Raw genomic sequence first — 19327 nt, 5'->3', positions numbered from 1 at the left:
ACTAAAGCCATTTGTGACTGGAGCACATGGTATTTTATTCAGATTTAAGGAGGTGACTTAACCCACATTGGACATTTGTGTCTTGTTTACCACATATTTTTTGTCTTTGAAACACATTGCATCAATAAGTGTCCCTGTTGTCACGCCTGCTACCATATACCAGAAAAAAAGAAAGACACAAAGTTATAAATAACAGTATGTTTTACTGTTGATTGTTTAATCATTTCAGATATCCTAAATGATTAGCACTTGGCTATTAATGACCAGAACCCCTGCCTCTAGTGTTGCTTTAATCTTATAAATGAAATCATGTGCACCAGTGTTGATATGGGATATGAGTCTGCAAACAACAGGCAAAACTGAGATGACTTGATTTTGGAGCAGACTTGGAAACATGTCTGAATGTAAAAAAAAAAAAGGTCTTAAACTGGGATGATTCACATGTATTTCTATTTTACACTTGAAAAAAGTTTGCATTCTTTATCATGCTCAGTGTTTGAAGATGGTCTTTTGATATGAGATATTTTCTCATAAAAAAAACAAAACAAAAAGAAACAAAAAGCTGCAGTGTCACAGTTCCAGTTTGTTAGCAAGGGCCTACATTTTGTTTCCGCAGTAAGGGGGGCACATATGAAAAAGGGGAGGTTCTCCATCAGACAGTTTTGAGCCTCCAACACCTAATTTCTTGCATGTTGTGCATTTTCTTCATTGTGCAGTTTATGTTGTTAACTCTGCTACTAGTCCTTTAAGGTTTTTTAGGGTTATAAATGCACATATGATTATTGAGGGAGATGTGTGTCCTGCAAATCTAGCTTTACCAATATAGCTTTAACCCCCCCCCATGAGAAAATACTTGCTTGTTTACTGTTTAATATCTGATTGAAGTCATATTTTGCTCATTATTTGATAACTTAAGGCCAATTCACCAAGCTCTGACCCGAGACAACATTCTTTTCACAGTAATCTCATTTGTAGAAAAATATTGCACAGTATTGCAGGATTGTAAGTGTTTAGTTTTATTAATCCATGTGAGTCTGACACAACCATTTCACAAGCATTCATGTCATCATACAACATTCAGGTTGTTATAATTTAACTTACAGAGGCGGTATTATCGCAGAGTATGAAAGAGACTGTTTGGTGGAGGACTAAATTAGTCCAACAAATAGGCTATAAATTATATTTTCAGAAATAAGTGAAACCTTTTTTTAAATTAGCCTATTATTAGTAGAATTTTTATTTTTTATCATTATTATTATTATCATTACTATGTTTTCGAAACAAAATAAAAAAGCTTAAATTTCTATTTCTGTTCTCAATATTGAAGTGCCCCATCATTTGATAAAGCAACACTCATTTAAAGGGGGTCACGCGCAGCCTGTAAACAGGTGTGTCAGTCCGTGAGGTGAACTGCGCATGCGTGTTCTCAACAGGAAAAAAAACCCACAGAACAAACTTGATTCAGTTTTCGGTTTAGATGATAAGCGTTTATGAGCGCAGTGGCTGAAGCTGATTGGGCGGCTGCAGAAAAAGGAAGTAAAAACCATGTTATGTTGTTTTCCAGCGGAAACCAAAGAAAACGCAGGTCATTTGTCGACAATGTGAGACACTCAACGTCAAGGTAAAACCTTTCAAACTTGTCAGCACGAGGGGGGCAATCATGTGGATCATTAACTTTCCATATTTAACGAAGAGATTCATTTGATAAGTCGCACGCGTTTCCTGGTTCCTTGTTTGTCTCTAGAGAGACATAAAGTGAACATATCATCCACACAGATCAAAGATCGCTGCAAAGTGACCGAAATGGATCATGCACGAGCGCAGGACACTCAGCAAAACAAGGTAAAAATTTGATTTCCGGGAGTGAAACATAAACGATGTATCAAATGCGTCATATGCTGATAGTCTGGTAACCTGTAGCCCCCACTTTGACCAAATATATCTACTTTTATGTCAATCAGTCAAAATAAAATTTAATCAATATCAGAGCCAGAGGAGGACAGCAACAGGCGCTCCCGTATGGTACAAACCCAATAAAAATCTAAAATAAATTTTTAAAAATGAGATTAAAAAATGTCATTATTAGCACATGAGGGCACCACTGAGTATCAATACACACAGAATAGAAATAAAATAATGATTGGGTTGTTCTGTATAATTTTGAGCATTAAATGCATATTTACTATCAATAAATTGAGTAATAATAAAACATTTTATCTGACTACAATTTAATTCAGAAGACACAACATGTGATGTCTGTGGTGGAAGAAGTACACAGATGTATTGTTACCAGAGTAAAAATACTATGCTGCTAGGTGAAATCCTGCATTCAGTACTTTACTTAAAGGTCCATTGTGTAGGATTTAGGGATATCTATTGGCAGAAATTGTATATAATATTCATATCTGCATTCTCATTAATGTAAAATCACCTGAAAATAACAATCTGTTGTCATCAGTGAGCCATTTTTATCTACATATAAAGAGGACATTAAAGTAAAGCTATAAAAAATTACCATGAAAATATAATTAAAGTAGTCCTGTTTCTGAATTATAGGCTGATCATCAGTGTGTTCATCACTTTAATGCTGTAGCTGGTAGTGGTGGGACTCATATTACTTAATCAGAATCAGAACACTTTATTATCCCCACGTGGACATAGTGATATATTACAGTCGCTCTGATGTAAAGCATACACGAAAGTAGAAACAATAAGTGTGACAGTAAGAAGTAAGTAAAAATATGAAATAAAAATATGTACAACATGCTTCAATTTCACACCAGTGTTTAAAATATTTGAAAAAAAAAGTATAATATGCAGAGTATGTGAAATGAGTACAAATATATGTTTAAAAAGTGCCATATGCTACATCACAATGCACAAAAATAATATGTAAAGGTTTGGAAATATAAAATAGAAAACTTCATGTAATTCTTGGTAGATTAATCTATAATAATACATCATTTAAAATCAATAAAATTATTTCACATTTATATTAATAATTTGAAACTATAAAGTATGAAAGTTATCAAACATTGAGGAGGTATGGTACAATATTTCCCTCTGAGATGAGGTGGATTAGAAATATAGAGTTTAAAAAAATTAAAACAGGTAAAAATTGTACTAAAGTACAGTATTTGAGTATATGTCATTTAAATTTCTAAGAAATTTTGCATTAACAGTATTTCAGCATCATTCTGGAATGATTTTTTAATATCGATTTTCACACTCGTGCTTTTTTTGGGGGGATAAATCTGTTATTTGTTTAGTCCATGAAAGGTCAGAAAATAGTAAAAAATGTCCATCACTTTCTTTCAGAGTCAAAGGTGACATCTTAATGTTGTTTGTTTTGTCTGGCTAACAGTTAACTCTCAGATACATTTGCTGCTTTTGTTTGTCTTAAGTGACAGTTAACTTTCTGTCAGTTAACATAAAACAAAGAAAAAAAAGCAAATCTTCATCATCACGAGGCTGGAACATGGAAATGTATTGAAAAAAAATGATGTAAAACAGTTGATCATTAAAATAGCTGTCACTTATTTTTCTAACCACCTGACTGTGTCTGCTCTAGTAATAATCATACTCGCCCTGTGCTGCAACACTATAACAGCTGCGATTAACATGGTGCTTTATTTCCTCAGGGCTCCATGTTGCGGCACAGGGAACACAGTGATGATTCTGTCGACAAGAGGCCCACTGACAGCTCTGCATCTCCCACTCAGGTACATCCTGTTCTCAGATGTCATGTATCAAAATGACCTTTTTAGCTTCGATGATTGTTCTGCTCTCTGTTAGAAAGTGCCACAGTGTGATAAACAGTTTTACGTTACAGGATGAGAAGAGGCTGATCAGGAGAGTGCGCAGTCCATCCAGACCGAGAGCATGGCTGTCCAGCTCTTACAAACCGAAGTTTGGAGGACGGTTCTACAAACCTCGGTAAGACTAACAGGTGGAGAACAGGGAGCACTTTGTGTTTTGTTTTCCTCTCAACGACCAACTTTTTCGCAGAGTTTCCTGCAAAATACTGAGGCCCAGTGCCATCCTGGCTGCTCTGACTGTTTCCTGTCAAATGATGCAGGTTTTCAAGGGATGACCACTCATTCTACAAACCAGGCTTCAGCCACCACAAGTATCACCACTTCAACCCCCAGGGTTACTTCCACAGGAGAGATCATTTCCAGCCTAAACTTCACCACATTGCACTGAGAGAGCGTGAGCGGGAGAAGGAGAAGGAGCGGTACGAGCCGAGGGAGAGCTCTGAAGGAAGTTCACCTCCAAAACCAAGCAGTAAGTTCGAATCTGCAGCAAAACTTCAACAAACTTATTTGTACTTAATGAGACCAAAAACTGATATTTGTAAACAATTTGCATTTACAATAAAAATGGAAATATTTCGGTTCGGTATTTAGAATTTGCAATGTAACAAACTCCAACAAAAAACGGTTTAAATGCCTTTAGTAAATGTTTATTCAAAACTGAAATTTTCAACATCATGTATAGCAAAATCCCTGCAACTTTTTTTATGAAGTCAAGTATAAATTTAAATTAAAAATGAATTAATAAAATAGCTCCCTGAGGTTTTACAAAGTAAAGGTTCCTCCCATGCTGACACTTTCTTTGCACGTATGGCAAACTGCGTTCCCTGGTGTTGGTGTTACAGGCATCATTCATCTTTAGTCCCATGCAAAATCAATGCAAAGACATACACTTGCATGCACACACAGTGAGAAAACTTGGAGTTTGCGGGCTGCATTTCACAGCATCATTTCTTACGTGCAGCGGCATAAAACTGCTGCTGTAAAACCTCAGCTTTTCTGGGTTTTTTTTGTTTGTTTTTTTTAAAGATAATGTTTCCCTCTGGTGTTGCACAATATGTGAGACAAGTTCAAACTAGACTCAGAGAGTTTTAGTGTAGTACTCGCCCCCCTTTATACTTGCTGTCGTTACACTTTTAAACAAACTAGCCATAACTTGTAATAAACTAACTTTAAAGATGCTGATAGTCAGATTTTTTTTTTACTTTTGATGGAGCCACACTAGCTGTTTCTGATGTTCCCGTCTTTTATTTCATTTTTATATTAACAAACAGACAAGAGAGTGGTATCAATCTTCTACTCCAGCTTTCAGCAAGACAGCAAATAAATTAATTTCTCAAAACATTCAACTGTTAGCTTTCCTTATGCCCATGTTTTGTGATGGCCATGGCTGAAGGCATTGTGTTTTTGGGTTGTCTGTCAGCCCGTACGTCCCGATTTTGCAAAGTCAAATAGAACATAATGATCAAGTGATGACATTTTATATTAAAAAGGTCAACTTTACTGTGACATCATAATGTTCTTTAAAAACACTTTCCTTGCCATTATTCAGTGTCATATTTCAGGAACAGAAGGGGAGACATTTGGTCAGATACTGAGTTGGTGACACCAATCTTGGGCGGCCACCTTGAAACTGCTGATTGTATAGATCTTTTGTGCTGTCGCAACATCCATATTGTCCACTGTTATCTACTTCCTGGACAGACATGGACTTAAACTGCAGCTTGTCTGGTCCGCAGAGGCAAACAAACGCAAGGCAGTAATTCTAGTTGGAAATGTGATGTTGATGTTTGGTACAAACATACTTTTCGCCACATGGTGTATGAATTTATGAGTTGCAAGAAGTTTATTTTCAGCTTTACCGTACAAAGCAATGTAAACATCACACTGAATGTGTGAATGACTAAACAGAAGAACACACACACACATGTACGTACAGTGTTAGACACAGTAACAGAAGCATATATACTCAGATGTACAGATATACAGTACTGGGAAAGTTACATTCGAAATTTAATAGCTTACAGATTAGTTTTTACCCTGTTAAAAAGTTACATATCTATGTCTATCATCTACTTCATCAAAATAATGAAACTTATTACATATAATTACTTTTTGATTTCTTTTTCTAACAAATGTTTTAAACAGGGAAATAAAGCTGAAAGACCAAGAAATATAAGTGCATAAATGTTGCGCTCAGATTTGTCTCAATAGTTTTGTGACCTGTGTTTTCCAAAAATATGCTAAATGAGGCATCCTGCGCATCACAAAGCAGAATTTCTGTTTTATTCAGCATATAAACTACTTAATGAAAATATGTTTCATATCTAACCCTTTTGTAATCACTGACATTAGCTGTAATTTAATTACATATTTTTTCTCAGTAACTGTTAATGATTACATTTACATTTTTGTAATGTAATTAATGCAACTAGTTACATGTAAGTAGTTATTCCCCAATAATGTATTAATAATACAGTTAATACAGCACATACCACAACCTGAAAATTGGTCATCAAGTTACATAAATAACCCCCAGACACAGTTGTTATTATTGTTGCCACCTCCTCTACATGTGAGTGTTTTAATACATGCATATATAGTATACACAGTATATATATACATACACACATAATGTACTTTACAAGCTATTCAGTATCTTCTTGCACTATTAAATAACCATTGGGTGGCAGTATAAGCATGCAGAGGTGCACACAGGCACACTTTCATGGACACTTTGCATTACAAATATTTGGAGGGCATTTGCTCATCGTGGTATCTGGTGGTTGGTAGGTAGTCACACTCTGGTAGCAACAAACCAGTGTTACATAATGCTGACCACTGAGGAGCATTTTCAATAGATGGATTATGTGGTGCTGTGATGTAGACGTCCATGCATTATTCAGTATACGTCTCAGGATGTGAACTGTGTAATTTAGTTACAGGTGCATTTATTACTTGAGAATTACCTCATCATTTGTCAGTGGGAGTCCTGAAGTAAACAGGAGCGGTTTTAGAATTTGTTACGATCCTGTTTCTGTGATTTTAACACAAACTGTGAAATGTTTTTGTTGATCTTTTCCTGGTAGAAAGTGGCATGTTGTGTTGTTTTTAACGACTGAGCTGTTGGTACTGTATGTTTTTATCTTCTCTTGCACCCAGGCACTGTATCTGTGCGCACACTGCAGCACTGTGGAGGTGTGTGTTTGTGTATGTGTGAGTGTGGAACAGGTTTTTTGTGTGCCTGAGTGATGGTGCGATGATGGTGACTCATCGCTGATTTGTGTGTGTATATGAGAGTGAGAGAGCGAGAGAGGGAGAGACTAGCCAGCAGTATATAATGAGCCATGACAAAACTATTGCTTCACTTAGGAATACTGCAGTCTAATATTACAAGGCGAATTTCCCAAATATCAGCAGATTCCCTTTAAAGATGTATTGATTTTCACCCAGATACTTGCAGAATACATTTTTCATTTTTCTAACGGAGGCTGAAGAGAAGAAAAAAAAAACATTCTGAGGCTTTTAAACATCAACGTTGGTCTAAAAAAAAAAAAAAACACCCATAGATGCTGTGTGCACCTTTATGCATGGTAGATAGAAACAGCGATAATATTATCTTGCTGTGTTGACTGTTTGGTGTGTTTGTTTTCCAGCCACCAGACCTTTCTTACCCAGATCCACTTCCAGCAGAGACAAGGACACAGCGTTCATCGTAAGTTCACAACCTGCTTTGCTTCTCCCCTTTCTGCTTTTCCATTTTGTTAAGAAATATAGAAAAATACAATGGTCCACCAAATCCCTAAAAATCACCTCATATACTATATTATACAATATTTTTCCTTCCAAAATATCGATGTGATGTAGCAGCACAGTCCGAACGCTGTTATACTGATTTATAACAGGGATGGGTAATGAGACAATGAGCCCCTGGGCACAGATACGCAAAAGACCCCACCACCTTTCCTACACAGACGGAAGGCACAAAGACTGTGTTCATTTTGTGTCTCTTTGTGGCTTTTTTTGTAGTCATTTGGGTCTCTTTCAAGTCATTAAGTGTCTCTCTGAGGTATTTTTGTCTCTTTTTGGTAGTATTGTGTTGCTTTGTCGTTATTTTGTGTCTCCTTGTCATTGTGTTCTTTTGTGTCCCTGTGTGGTCATTTCAAATCTCTCCGTGGTCAGTATGTGTTAATTTGAGTGACATTTTGAAGGTGAGGGGAAGGGAGGGTCCCTGACACTTTGGGCCCCTCGGCCTCTGACTGTGAGGCCTGTGCAGTAATCCATCCATGTTTTTAAGAGCTTTTTACTATTTTAACCCAATTAGCAAGTAAAAACATCGGGAGGTGAAAGTGATCAGGTTGGAACTTCTGTCATGTGAAATGTATAACCTGATAAAACAAGGTAGAAATAAGGGGGATTGTTTTCCACATTGATTAGTCTGCTGATTATTGCGTATTTGGATGTCTTTTTGTTCAAAGCTTATTTCCAAAAAGTCCATATACATCATGATTATATGATTAAAATGTCCTGAAGTACAGAAAATTGCCCATCACAACTGTTTTGCTCAGTCAAACAGTCAAAACCCCAAATACATTCATTTTACAGGGACATATAACAGTTAAATGCAGCAAATCCACACATTGGACAAGCTGGAACTAATAATATTTGGTGTTCATCTTTCGAAAATGATTAAATCAATTTAAAAAATAGCTTCCGATTATTTTTCTGTTGAGCGACTTATGGATATGTTATATATCCATTACATATTCATGTTTTTGTTTGTTAATTAGACATGAGCTCACTGCAGAAAATGACTTGGCTATAATGCAAAGAGTCCAGGTGCTGCAGAAAAGGGCTGAAATCAAATGATCACATAAATTTCTTGGCTGACCTAAACACAACGAGGAGTAGCACACGATGAATCACCGCAGGACGCTGCTGCAGTGAAGTTAAAGTGAAGGGAAGAAGAGGAACCAGAGAATGACTTGCTCGTTTCAGATTTTCAATATTTTAATCAGAGTTAATAAATGTGAGCTGCGTGATCTTCAAATACAAGGACTAAAACAACAAAATCTTCTCAGCATGTTGGGTATTAATGTGTGTTGATGCTGCACTATATTAATGCCGGTTAACACAGCAGTAACATAATTATTGTTCAGTTTGATTTATCGGGTCGAATCATCCAGATTCATCAAAGCTCCACCACAGTACAATAATACATTACATATACACATCGGATCCATGGTAAATATAAAAATCCTGATCACGGCATGTCAACAGTGTGTAGGATTCATAGGATTTAGTGGCATATATGACTGCAGATTGCAACCAGCTGAAACTTCTTCTGTTCCGTCAGTGTTTATTGTTTAGGAGGTTTTCATCGTGAACCGCATTATCCACAAAGGTCTCTTCCTCTCCAGTAAAACAAACAGTAAAAACACTAAATAAACGTTACAAATCAGTGTTTCTCCAATGCTGTTTGGCTTGTAGCAGATGCACCCGCTAAGTTAAGATTCAGGCGTTCAGGAGGTTTTCACTGAGTGCCTTATTATCCACAGAGGTCTTTTCCTCTGCAAGACAAACAGACCTGGTGGTTTAAACTGGTAAAAACACTGAATAAAGCAGTTTCACGTTCAAAAATGTGTTATTCTTACGCTGCTTGTCGCGGAGGGCCCGCCAACTAGGGTAGTTGATGCGAAAACGTGAATGGCTCTATCCACAGCCAGTGTTTGGTTTATCTGCTCTGGGCTACTGTTGAAACATGGCGGTGCAACATGGCAATCTCCGGCGAAGACCTGTTTCATATGTAGACAAAACAAAGAAATGATCATTTTCAGGAGATTTAATATATGCATTAATATTACCTTTCTGCTAACATATCCCCCTACATCCTACAAACTGGATCTTTAATGTTTTGCCATTGAATAGACATGCAGTCTGAACTAATTCTGAATTTATAATTCACTCTCCACAGTGTTACAAGCTGACATGTGTAACTTCACTTTAGTCATCTTCTTGTCATTAGCAGCTCAGTCATCATCAGTGTTTGCACCCATGTTTTTGGCCAACTGTCTGATTGCTACGGTCCAACTCTGGTCTCGTTTCATGTTGCAGGTTTGTCAGAGCGACAGGAACCAAAGCAGGGAGAGAGACCACAGGGGGACCAAGAGCAAAGAAAGGGAACGAAGCAGAGACAGGGAGCTCCCTTCAACTGCCAGCCAGACGGCAACACGAGACCGAGCCATCCAACAGAAGAGGAGGGAGATAGATGAGGTAGAGGAGTGTCATTACATAAACACGCACCTTGGGAGATGGGTTAGTCATAAACGGATAGAAGGAGAGGGGAGATAAGAGGAACTGGGATTAGAGAGAGTGACAGTGGAAAAGATCTTGGAAAGCGCCGGGAGACAAGAGACAAGAAAAAAAGATTTGTTTTCTGTCGTCTAAACATTAATTTTGAAATGCAGAGCCTGAGGCAACCTGAGTGTCATTATTGTCTTCACTTTGCCCGACAAAGAAGGTCTTAGTCATTGTATGAAATGACTGATGGTGTTTTAGTTTTCTAATCATGCAAAAAATGAAGCTGTTTGTCGGCTCACCTGTATCACAAGAGGCTCCGACACGTGCTTTAATGCTGTCTTCAATGTGACAGACATCACATGAGGCTCTGCTCATCGGCGGTGTGTTTGTGTGAGAGAGTGTATGTGCGTGTGTTTCCACCCACTTGACGGAAAAGATGGCCTCTTGCTTTTCATATCTCCATGGTTGCAGGATTATAGAGACATTGCAGAGAGACAGTCTGGCAACAGGTAGCTAATGCAAAAATGTCCACATAACTCTGAATACAGGCGCACACAATACTTGTGAACAGTTTGCATGTGAGCGTCTCCGCGGATTTTTAATCCATTCGGTGGTAATTGGAGACGGGTGACAAGACTTCTCACTCAGCTTGTCGTGCTCTTCTTTCCCCTCCAACACTTCTGTTTGTCTATTCTCTCACTCCCTCTCTTCATCCCTTCATCCCATTCGCCCTTAAACCATGTTTGTGTGTGTGTGTGTGTGTGTGTGTGTGTGTGTGTGTGTGTGTGTGTTGCAGGTGTACTATCAGGAATGTGAAATGTTTGGCCTTGTGGCAAAGATGCTGATAGCAAAGGATCCGACCCTGGAGCGCCCCATCCAGGCTGCGCTGCAAGAGAACCTCAGGGACATCGGCAAGCGCTGCGTGGAGGGAATGGAGAAATTTATCGAGGACTATGACTCCAGAGAGCTGTCTCACTAATCAGAGACACACAGGCTTCCTGCCACTGTTACTACTGGTAAAAGTGTGTTTTTTTATTCCATGTGATTGTTGTTTGTTTTTGTGTTTGTCAGTTGAAGTATTAAGCTCGCACATTCTTGTCTGCTGCCTGGATGGAGTCCCCCCTCTGTTATCTGCTCGGCCTTATGGTGAGAAGCACTGTTGAAATAATGAAAGGTAAAATCTAATTGTGATTTTGATATTTTGATGGAGCTTCTAATTTTGAAATTTTAATGACTGTGATGAAAATGCACCAGTTGTATTGCTTTAAGTGTCCTTATGAAGAAGTCAAAACTGTATTTTGACCTCCGACCTACATGCTTAATTTATTTTCACTTGCATTCAATGATTAAATTTTGTTTACAGCATATTACATGTTATTAATATTTTCAGTGATTTATTTGGGCTATATGGAGAAGACAGAATCTAGTTATTGCAAGAAATACATTAAAGGTCTAGTGCAGGGTTACTCATCTTGCTTTGATCGGGGGCCACTTATGCCAAATGACAGGAGTTTCAATGATAAACCATCAATAATTGATATATAAATAATTAGCCAAGACCTCTGTCAGAGGGCCCAGGGAATCCTCCCTGGCACATCTTGTTTTGTAAAAACAAGTTCTATTTTCATGCATTTTTAATGCACCCTGGCACCTTATTTATACTCAAAGCACAACAATTACTAGTGTGAATACATCTATTTCTATTGTGAATTAGAAAATGGGTGGTGGGCCACCCATCACGGACCAAATCTGGTCTGTGGGTGGTAATTTGAGTATCTCTGGTCTAGTGTGTAGGATTTAGTGGCATCTAGTGGTGAGGTTACACACTTCTCTTGTATGCCAAGTGTGTAGGATAGCTGTGGTGGCTGACGCAAAAACGCCTCATCAAGAGTCACTATTTGATTTGTCCATTTTGGGCTACTGTAGGACAACATGGTGGACTCTATGGAAGAGGACCTGCTCCCCTGTGTAGATATAAACCGCTCAATCTAAGGTAACAATTTTCAGGAAATTATAAACTAATGAAAACATAGTTATGAATAGTATATACTTTTCCTGCTAATAGATGCCCCAAAATCCTACTCACTGGACCTTTTATCGGTCAGTGGGTGAGTGGGCCACACATTTTTGTAGAGTCAGTAAAAAGTGCTGTTAATGTTTGAACTAAAATAAAGATAAACGAATCTAAAAAAAAGTCATAGCATGGAGTCAGGCCACCACGAGCCTCCAGAACAGCTTCAGTACTCTTTGCCAAGTATGTGGAGCTCTGTTGGAGTTCTCACAAGATATTCATGTATATATGCAACCTTTCTTTAAGCAAGTAATCTCAGTGTTATCAAGATCTTGTATGCAAATAAACAGTCAGACATAACAAAAGGACATAAAACATCACAGACGGTCACAGACATCACTTAATCGATTTTACATGTTATATCATTTGGTCTCATGGAGATGGTGGTGAGAGCGTTGTCTTACATGTTGGCCTAAATCTTACATAGCTGCTCAGCTAGGTTGAGATTTGGTGACTGTAAAGGCTGTAGAACTTAAATAACGTCCTTTTCAAAACTAAAAAAAACATTCAGTGGGCCCTGATACATGGAAGCATCTGCATTTGATATGTTTCTGCACAGTTTCATTTCTTCAATTTGTCCCCTTTCTGTAAATAAGCACAGCTGACATTGGTCTATCATAGAATTATTGATATTAGTGTAAATATCAGCTGATATATACCAAGAAATTTCAGTCCAGTATTGTTAAAGATCATTTTAATCTAATTATTAAAGAGACACACTGATTTTACACATGAAGGTCAGTTTATTCATCATGAGGAATCACACTTGGCCCATGAAAACTCCTAAAACCTTGCACCTCTTAGCATTCACAAGTGCACTGGTGTGCAAAGTCATCCACTGCACCAAATTTTCACAGAGTTTATGACCAAATACCTGCAAAACTAATGACATTCCCATCAGCCTCAGCTGTGCTTTGTGGTTAGTGCTTTTTGCGCCTGCGAGCAGCCTCTCGATTTCCCTTGAGCATTGAATTGTGTGGGACAATAGACCATTTTTACAGCAGACATTTTGGCACATCATGGTAGGGAAAGCAGCAGGTGTAATTGATCAAATTAAAAATGACTGCATTCCATTTAGTTGAGCCAGTTCCAGGGTCCTGGTATTGTGTATGCTGGCTCACTGGGACACCTGATGGAACAGAGCCATTGTTGATAAAATGTGTATCTCCTGTGCTGTTGCTGCCATGACAAGGCAAAATGTCTGTTGTGAAGATATCTATAGTTTATAATGTCAAGGTGACTTTTTCTAGTTACCTTTTCCCCAGTGTGAGCGCACTACAAAACCTGCTGAGAGGGACAGTTCACCCCAAATCAGAAATATATAAATTTTCCTCTTGTAGTGCTATTTTTCAGTCTAGATTGTTTTATTGTGAGTTGTTGAGTGTTGGAGATATCGGCTGTAGAGATGTCTGTCTTCTCTCCAATGGGATAGAACTAGATGGCGTTTGACTTGTGCTCAAAGCATTTTTTGGGGGGGAGTTTTTCCCTTAGTCAGTGTGAGGGTCTAAGGACAAAGGGATGTTGTATGCTGTTATGATAAGTCCTCTTTGGCAAATTGTGATTTGAGATAATGGGCTTTATAAATAAAATTGACTTGAATTTACTTGACTTAATAAACATCAAGGATCTTTTCAGTGATTGCAGGATTGCAATTCACCCATATCTTTAGTTGTTTTTCGACTCAAGGCCAACTTAAGATGCCTCAGTGAAACAAATCAATCATCCCAATGTTCTTTGATAGTGCTCCAGCTATTGAGCCTTAAAGTGCAGCCCATATTTTTCTGCATGCGTGTTGTACCCCAATAATATGATGTTTTATGATGATGCAAGGTCACTTGCTCTCTTTAATCTCCTTGCATGAAACTGCTTGCAGCAATTATTCAGATGTATTTTTTTGGTGCTTTGAGCACCATAAGTGCCTTTAGTTTCATTGTATTGGAGAGAAAGCAGACATCTCTATGGTTGATATCTCCAACAAATGGCAAGTCAAACCAGTACAATCTAGATCAATAGACAGAGCTATGGGTAAGACGAAAACATGTAGTTTTGGTTTGGGGGGGACTGCCCCTTTAGAAGTAGTTTGCAGTATCGATCTGGCGCACAGTCAGTGTGACACTGCAGTTGACCAATCAGAACAACTTTGGATACAACTTGCTGGTTGTTAATTGAAGTACACTTTATTTTCAGTATGAGACAACAACAACAAATCAACATGCAAGTCTCCCTATCTCTACATCATGTTATACAAATAATGATTCTTTAGTTACAAAATATATAAATATTTAAGACCATATGTACAGAACATTTACATCACTTCATCCATTATTTTATTAGGTTTACTACTATATATACATTTAACAGGTATTATTCTTTAATATTCTCATAATTATTATTTTCATTATTATTATTAGCGTTATTATTATTATCGTTATAATTCTTAATCATCTATGGGTAACTCTCAAAAAACAAAGCATGTTGCAGAAGAGAAAACGGGACCATACCTGACGTTACTGTGCCTGAATGGTCAAGGAGCAGACGCTGTCTGGCGCTCTGTCCTTGGTAAAGCATGGAGAGCCGGCTATGTAGAGCACAAAGTTCAACAGACTATTTGTACAAGGTGATAACGGGGCTAGCGAGCCAACACTATATTCCAGCAGCATTTGGATTCCACTGAGGTAAACAATGACATAGCTTGGAATCTAGCACGTAACTTTCACTATCCCAACACGATTTCTGGTTTGTCCACATAGAATAAGTTTTACTGCCCAGGGCTTGGATCACTGAGCCGCGACATGAACAGTCAGATCGCTGCAGTTTGGACCAGTTTTACTTCCCTTTTTTTTCAAACTGTAAAGGAATTGTCCAATCGCTCTGTAACATGGATTCACGCACAGACACGCACATACATACATCGGGTTATTTACCTCAGCTGCGGTATATTAAGTAGTTAGATTCATCAGTGCTTCCTGGTACCATCAGAGGAGTTGATCCCCATCATTGTAAACATTTCTGTTGTGTAAGCCAGCTGAGCTTCCTCTTATGATTAGATCATTCTGTGTAGGTGTACACAAACACTAGCCGGTGTAGAGTTGTGTAAGCTCACAAGCACAAAAAATAGGCCTTCTCTCTCTTCAACCCCAACACACACTCACATATACACACACACAAACACACTTTTCACTCTCGCTGTCTCACTCTCACCTTCCCACTCCCTCTGTTCCACCTCTCTGCTGCTTTAACCGTCTCCTTACCTCTCCCTCTCTCCCTCTCATCTCTTTCACTCTCCTGCTCATCCCTCACCATCTCTTTGCTCTATATCTAAGAAATTATGCAGTTTTTGCTCTTCCTCCTCTGGCGGGTGTGCAGCTGGCCGTGAATCGGTCCGTGCAGAGGTCCGTGATGGCCAGCCATCCCAGAGGGGCTGTAGCGATGGCGCAGCTCCTCATTGTTGATGTAGCAAAGCTGCACGGGCCGAGGGATTGGCTCACCCAGGAAATAACCCTCGTCTCCCTCAGACTCGGAGGAAGAGGAGCAGCTGGAGCACCAGGGGTCAGCAGCCTCCATGTACCCATCGCCCCAGCATGGTCCGCCTAGCCCCACAGGCTGCCAGCCAGCATTCTGCAGGGTGAGATCAGATGTGGTGCGGGGGCAGGGTCGGTGGGGCTGCTGTCTGTATCCGCCGGGGTCCAGACCAAACAACTCTCGAGCAGCGCTACCAGAGGGGAAGCGGTCATAATCCTCCTGGACGCGACGGTATGGCAGCTCTACCATTTGAGTAGGCCGGTCCGCGACCAGGTGCAGGGCATTGTCAGAGCGGGAGCGGCGGGAGCGTTTGTGGTGGCGACCACTGCGGTGCTGCCCGTTACTGTGGTTTCCACGGTGGTGTTTACGGCGTCTTGGTTGTGGCTGCTGTTGTTGTGACACAGATTCCTGCGCGCTGATGCGTCGGCGGGGCATTCTGTCACTCATGGGAGCCATTCGCAGGTTTCCACTGCTGCCCATCACCCCAACGCGACCTTTGCCATCGAAGCCCAGTGGCTGTGGGCCATCCCAGTACTGCAGTGGGTAGCCGACTCTCAGAGGAGCGTACATGTTGTTGTTGTTGTTGTAGGGGCGAGAGGAGGACAGCGACTCGGTGCTGTGAAACTGGACTGAGGAGCTGAGGGTGCCCATGTTGCTCTTTTCAGACACATTCACACCCGAGTCTTTACTGAGGTCAGGCATGGAGAACCGAGACAGATGCTCCTGACGCTTACTGACCCCGTCCAGAGAGTTACCTGCTAAAAAACAAAAATCACACGTCACATTTCACATCATTCAGCATCATATTTTATTGTTAGGGATGTCCCGATCCTGATCCGCGTCATTCAGTATTGAGTATCTGCCGATACAAAGTCCTGATCCCATAGTTTAGCTTTCCTAGAGAATACAGCTGCACAGTGCAGAGTTTAGGAAGGCTTGATTTAAGCATCCAAGCTGTTCCTTGATGTTTATTTATTAGCCTATTATTATTATTATTTATTTATTCATTTTACAAGATAAAGTACAAAGTGACAAACCCTCCCTTTAATCTTGTCGGCTTCCTTGCTGAAGGGAATGTCTCTGTCCCTTTGCGAGTCCGGTGTTTGTTGCTGCAGTGCAGCCTGCGTCTCAGTAACCTTAATGAGCTGTATTCTGCTAAGTGTCTATTTTTTGTCTTTTGGGTAGATTATGCTTCATTAATAAATAAACTATGTTGTCTTTTTACCAGCGTGGCTGTCAAAAGCTGTGCACCCATCTCCTTTGCTTTCTCCTCTGAGCGGGGAGAATCAACATGTGACATAGCTTAAAGCAAAACACTAGACTCTCACACTGAGCTGAAATGAAATGAGCGCTCATAACTTTGGTAAATAACAAAAATAAACAGTCTCAGACTGCAAATTTCGTCTATGGTGTGTGGTGTTTTGCGGGCTCAGATGCTGCTCATAAGTTCAGCAGAGAGGAAAGACAGATAGCTTGGTGGAGCAGAGGTGATGCTCTGCATGAAAGTAAAAACATCTGTGTGACAGCTGACATAAAACAAAGGATTAGATCCTCCATAAGCTAAATACAAAAAATGCCTTGATCGGCCCCAATCCGATGTTTGAGACTAGATCGGAACATCCCTAATTATTGTACGACACTGCATTATTGACATCGCTGTACCTGTCGCATTAGACATGGTGAGGGAGTCCATGGATCCTCGAGGAGTCTGCTCCAGGGGAGTGAGGGGCTCATTGAAGCTCATGGCGTTGATGGGATTCCTCCTGGTCAGCGGGGGTCTGCCGTCTCTCTGGAACCCATGCAGGCTGATGCTCCTCTTGTCAGAGAAGCCCTGGTTCTGGCTAGACATCTCATTGAAGCTCATCTGGGTGCGCAGCTTGTTTGGCCTGAATTCATCCTGGCTGTGGTGGGTCCAGTTTTCATTAAAGGAGTGGCCCCTCAGAGCGGCCATAGGGGTCCTCTTGGTGTTTCCTTGTTCCTTCCCCCAGGAATCAGGCCTCTTCCCTGCGTTGGCTGCAGTCTGAGCGTTTGTGTTGGGATTGTAGCCCTGCCTGGGGTTGCACTGACCCAGCAGATGTATGGGTGCTGGTGTGGGGGAGGGTTCCCGCTGGGGGCCCTCGTAGGCAGCAGGGACGTAGGGGTCATCTCGGCTCATCCACACCTGGTTAAGGCTTGGGGCGCGGCTCGGAGTGCGGCTGGGCGTGCGATTGGGTGTCCTGCTTGGGGTCTGGCTGGATGAGAGGCTTAAGCGGTCCATCTGAACAGAGAGGGGATCAATTTCAGCAGACAGACGGTCAGGCATGGGTGGAGGAGCTGACTGGCGGGCTTCGGCACTCCGCCGCTCCTGCTCAGCATTCCTGCGCTCTTTTTTGCCAATCTTGGTGCTGTGGCGGGATTCACGGGAACGGGCACTTTGGAAGGCTGAGTCTGAGGAGTCAGACTCATCTGGATCCTGATTGGTTCAAATAAAAGAGATTAGTAAGATTATTAAAGCTGTAAATATGTAACAATACAACATTGTGCTCTAATTAAAATATTTGAAACGTAAGATTATTAAATATGTGGACAAACTGTTGAATGTCCCTTTTAAAACAATATAACAATGAAGGCCATTGCACACAGAGTCAGTTTGTTTTGGCTGCGTTTTTTAATCCATCGTCCGGAAAAAAAAAAAAAATGGGCAGAAATCTTGCACCCTGAGTCCGATGTGTTTTAATTGTTCTGTTTGTCGTGCAAATGTGCAATATGACACACAGATGTTTAAAAAACGTAGAAAATCGAACCTGTTTTGAAAACTTGAATGAATAAAAATCAGTAGTGCAAACATAACTGACACAATGTGAGGCCGTATTTATTTTTAGACATGCAACAATTTCAGACAAAAAAAACTGACTCAGTGTGCAAAGGCCTTAAGTCACACATTCGGTTGCCCACCTGTCCAGCGCTGCAGGATCGTGAGCAGAAGATCTGCCCCTGCTTTGGCAGGAAGGGGCGGCCCAGCAGTGAGCGCTTGCAGCGGGCACAGCAGAAACACTCTTCAGTTGCATGCCAGTGTTGCCCGTCATATGTCATCTGGCCTTGGTCAATGCCTTTGATAAGAAAGGAAAAACATACATTTTACAATGTAACATACCACAAACAAGTTCATTAGTAAATGCACAAGAGGTGGAGCATTAACAGCTTAAAAGTGGTAATGTGATGGCAGCTATCTCCAATACTACTATAAAAATGTTATTCGACAAACTCTGCGGGCTAATGAACACAGCCCACAGTCTCATTTTAGCCATTAGCCAGTAGGTTAAGCTCATTTTTGTCAGAATTTCCACTTAGTGCTGAAATGGATTAAAAAGAGCTTTTTTTTCTCCTAAAGGAAAACATTTGTGATTCTGTGCCCATACATGATCGCTGGATTTGTGAAAGCACGAATACATTTCAGCAGCCCTGCTTCCCAGCAAGGGGAAGTAATCATCTTTCACAGCTTCCATCTGGATACAACATGGGAGCATCCTCTGAAATACACACACACTCTTTCAGTGTTACTGGAGCTTGGGATGATAATAACCATCCACATCTCAGTGCGCTGACTCCGCCTCTCCACAGCTGTGGCACAGCTCACAGA

The 19327-nt window shown here is 40.3% G+C and overlaps 2 protein-coding genes across 4 annotated transcripts in view; one reads left to right on the top strand and one right to left on the bottom strand.

Moving 5' to 3' along the window:
* The first annotated feature begins 1428 nt into the window (after positions 1 to 1428).
* LOC121946437 (periphilin-1) lies at positions 1429 to 13453 on the top strand. 2 transcript variants are annotated; one of them, XM_042490997.1, is made up of 8 exons: positions 1429 to 1621; positions 1777 to 1842; positions 3642 to 3722; positions 3833 to 3936; positions 4079 to 4287; positions 7472 to 7530; positions 9930 to 10088; positions 10912 to 13453. In XM_042490997.1, exons 2-8 carry the CDS (start codon positions 1804 to 1806, stop codon positions 11092 to 11094), a joined length of 834 nt encoding a protein of 277 aa, XP_042346931.1. In that variant the 5' UTR covers positions 1429 to 1621; positions 1777 to 1803; the 3' UTR covers positions 11095 to 13453. The 2 variants fall into 2 exon arrangements, with proteins under 2 accessions (XP_042346931.1, XP_042346932.1); XM_042490998.1 differs by having other exon boundaries at positions 1745 to 1842.
* Positions 13454 to 14602: 1149 nt separating this feature from the next.
* LOC121946432 (prickle-like protein 2) overlaps positions 14603 to 19327 on the bottom strand; it is a 49114-nt gene continuing 44389 nt past the window's right edge. The window contains exons 7-9 of one of the 2 annotated variants that reach the window (XM_042490988.1): positions 18643 to 18797; positions 17371 to 18160; positions 14603 to 16466 (exon numbers count right to left, since the gene is read on the bottom strand). In XM_042490988.1, the coding sequence (XP_042346922.1) occupies positions 15505 to 16466; positions 17371 to 18160; positions 18643 to 18797 (1907 nt within the window). In that variant the 3' untranslated portion in view covers positions 14603 to 15504. The remainder of the gene's footprint in view (positions 16467 to 17370; positions 18161 to 18642; positions 18798 to 19327) is intronic. The other variant, XM_042490989.1, reaches the window with a different exon arrangement.

Source organism: Plectropomus leopardus, chromosome 8, assembly GCF_008729295.1.
Source record: "Plectropomus leopardus isolate mb chromosome 8, YSFRI_Pleo_2.0, whole genome shotgun sequence".
Taxonomy (NCBI): Eukaryota; Metazoa; Chordata; class Actinopteri; order Perciformes; family Serranidae; genus Plectropomus; species Plectropomus leopardus.
Note: the sequence above shows the minus strand (reverse complement) of the source record. Positions and strands in the feature narration are given on the sequence as shown.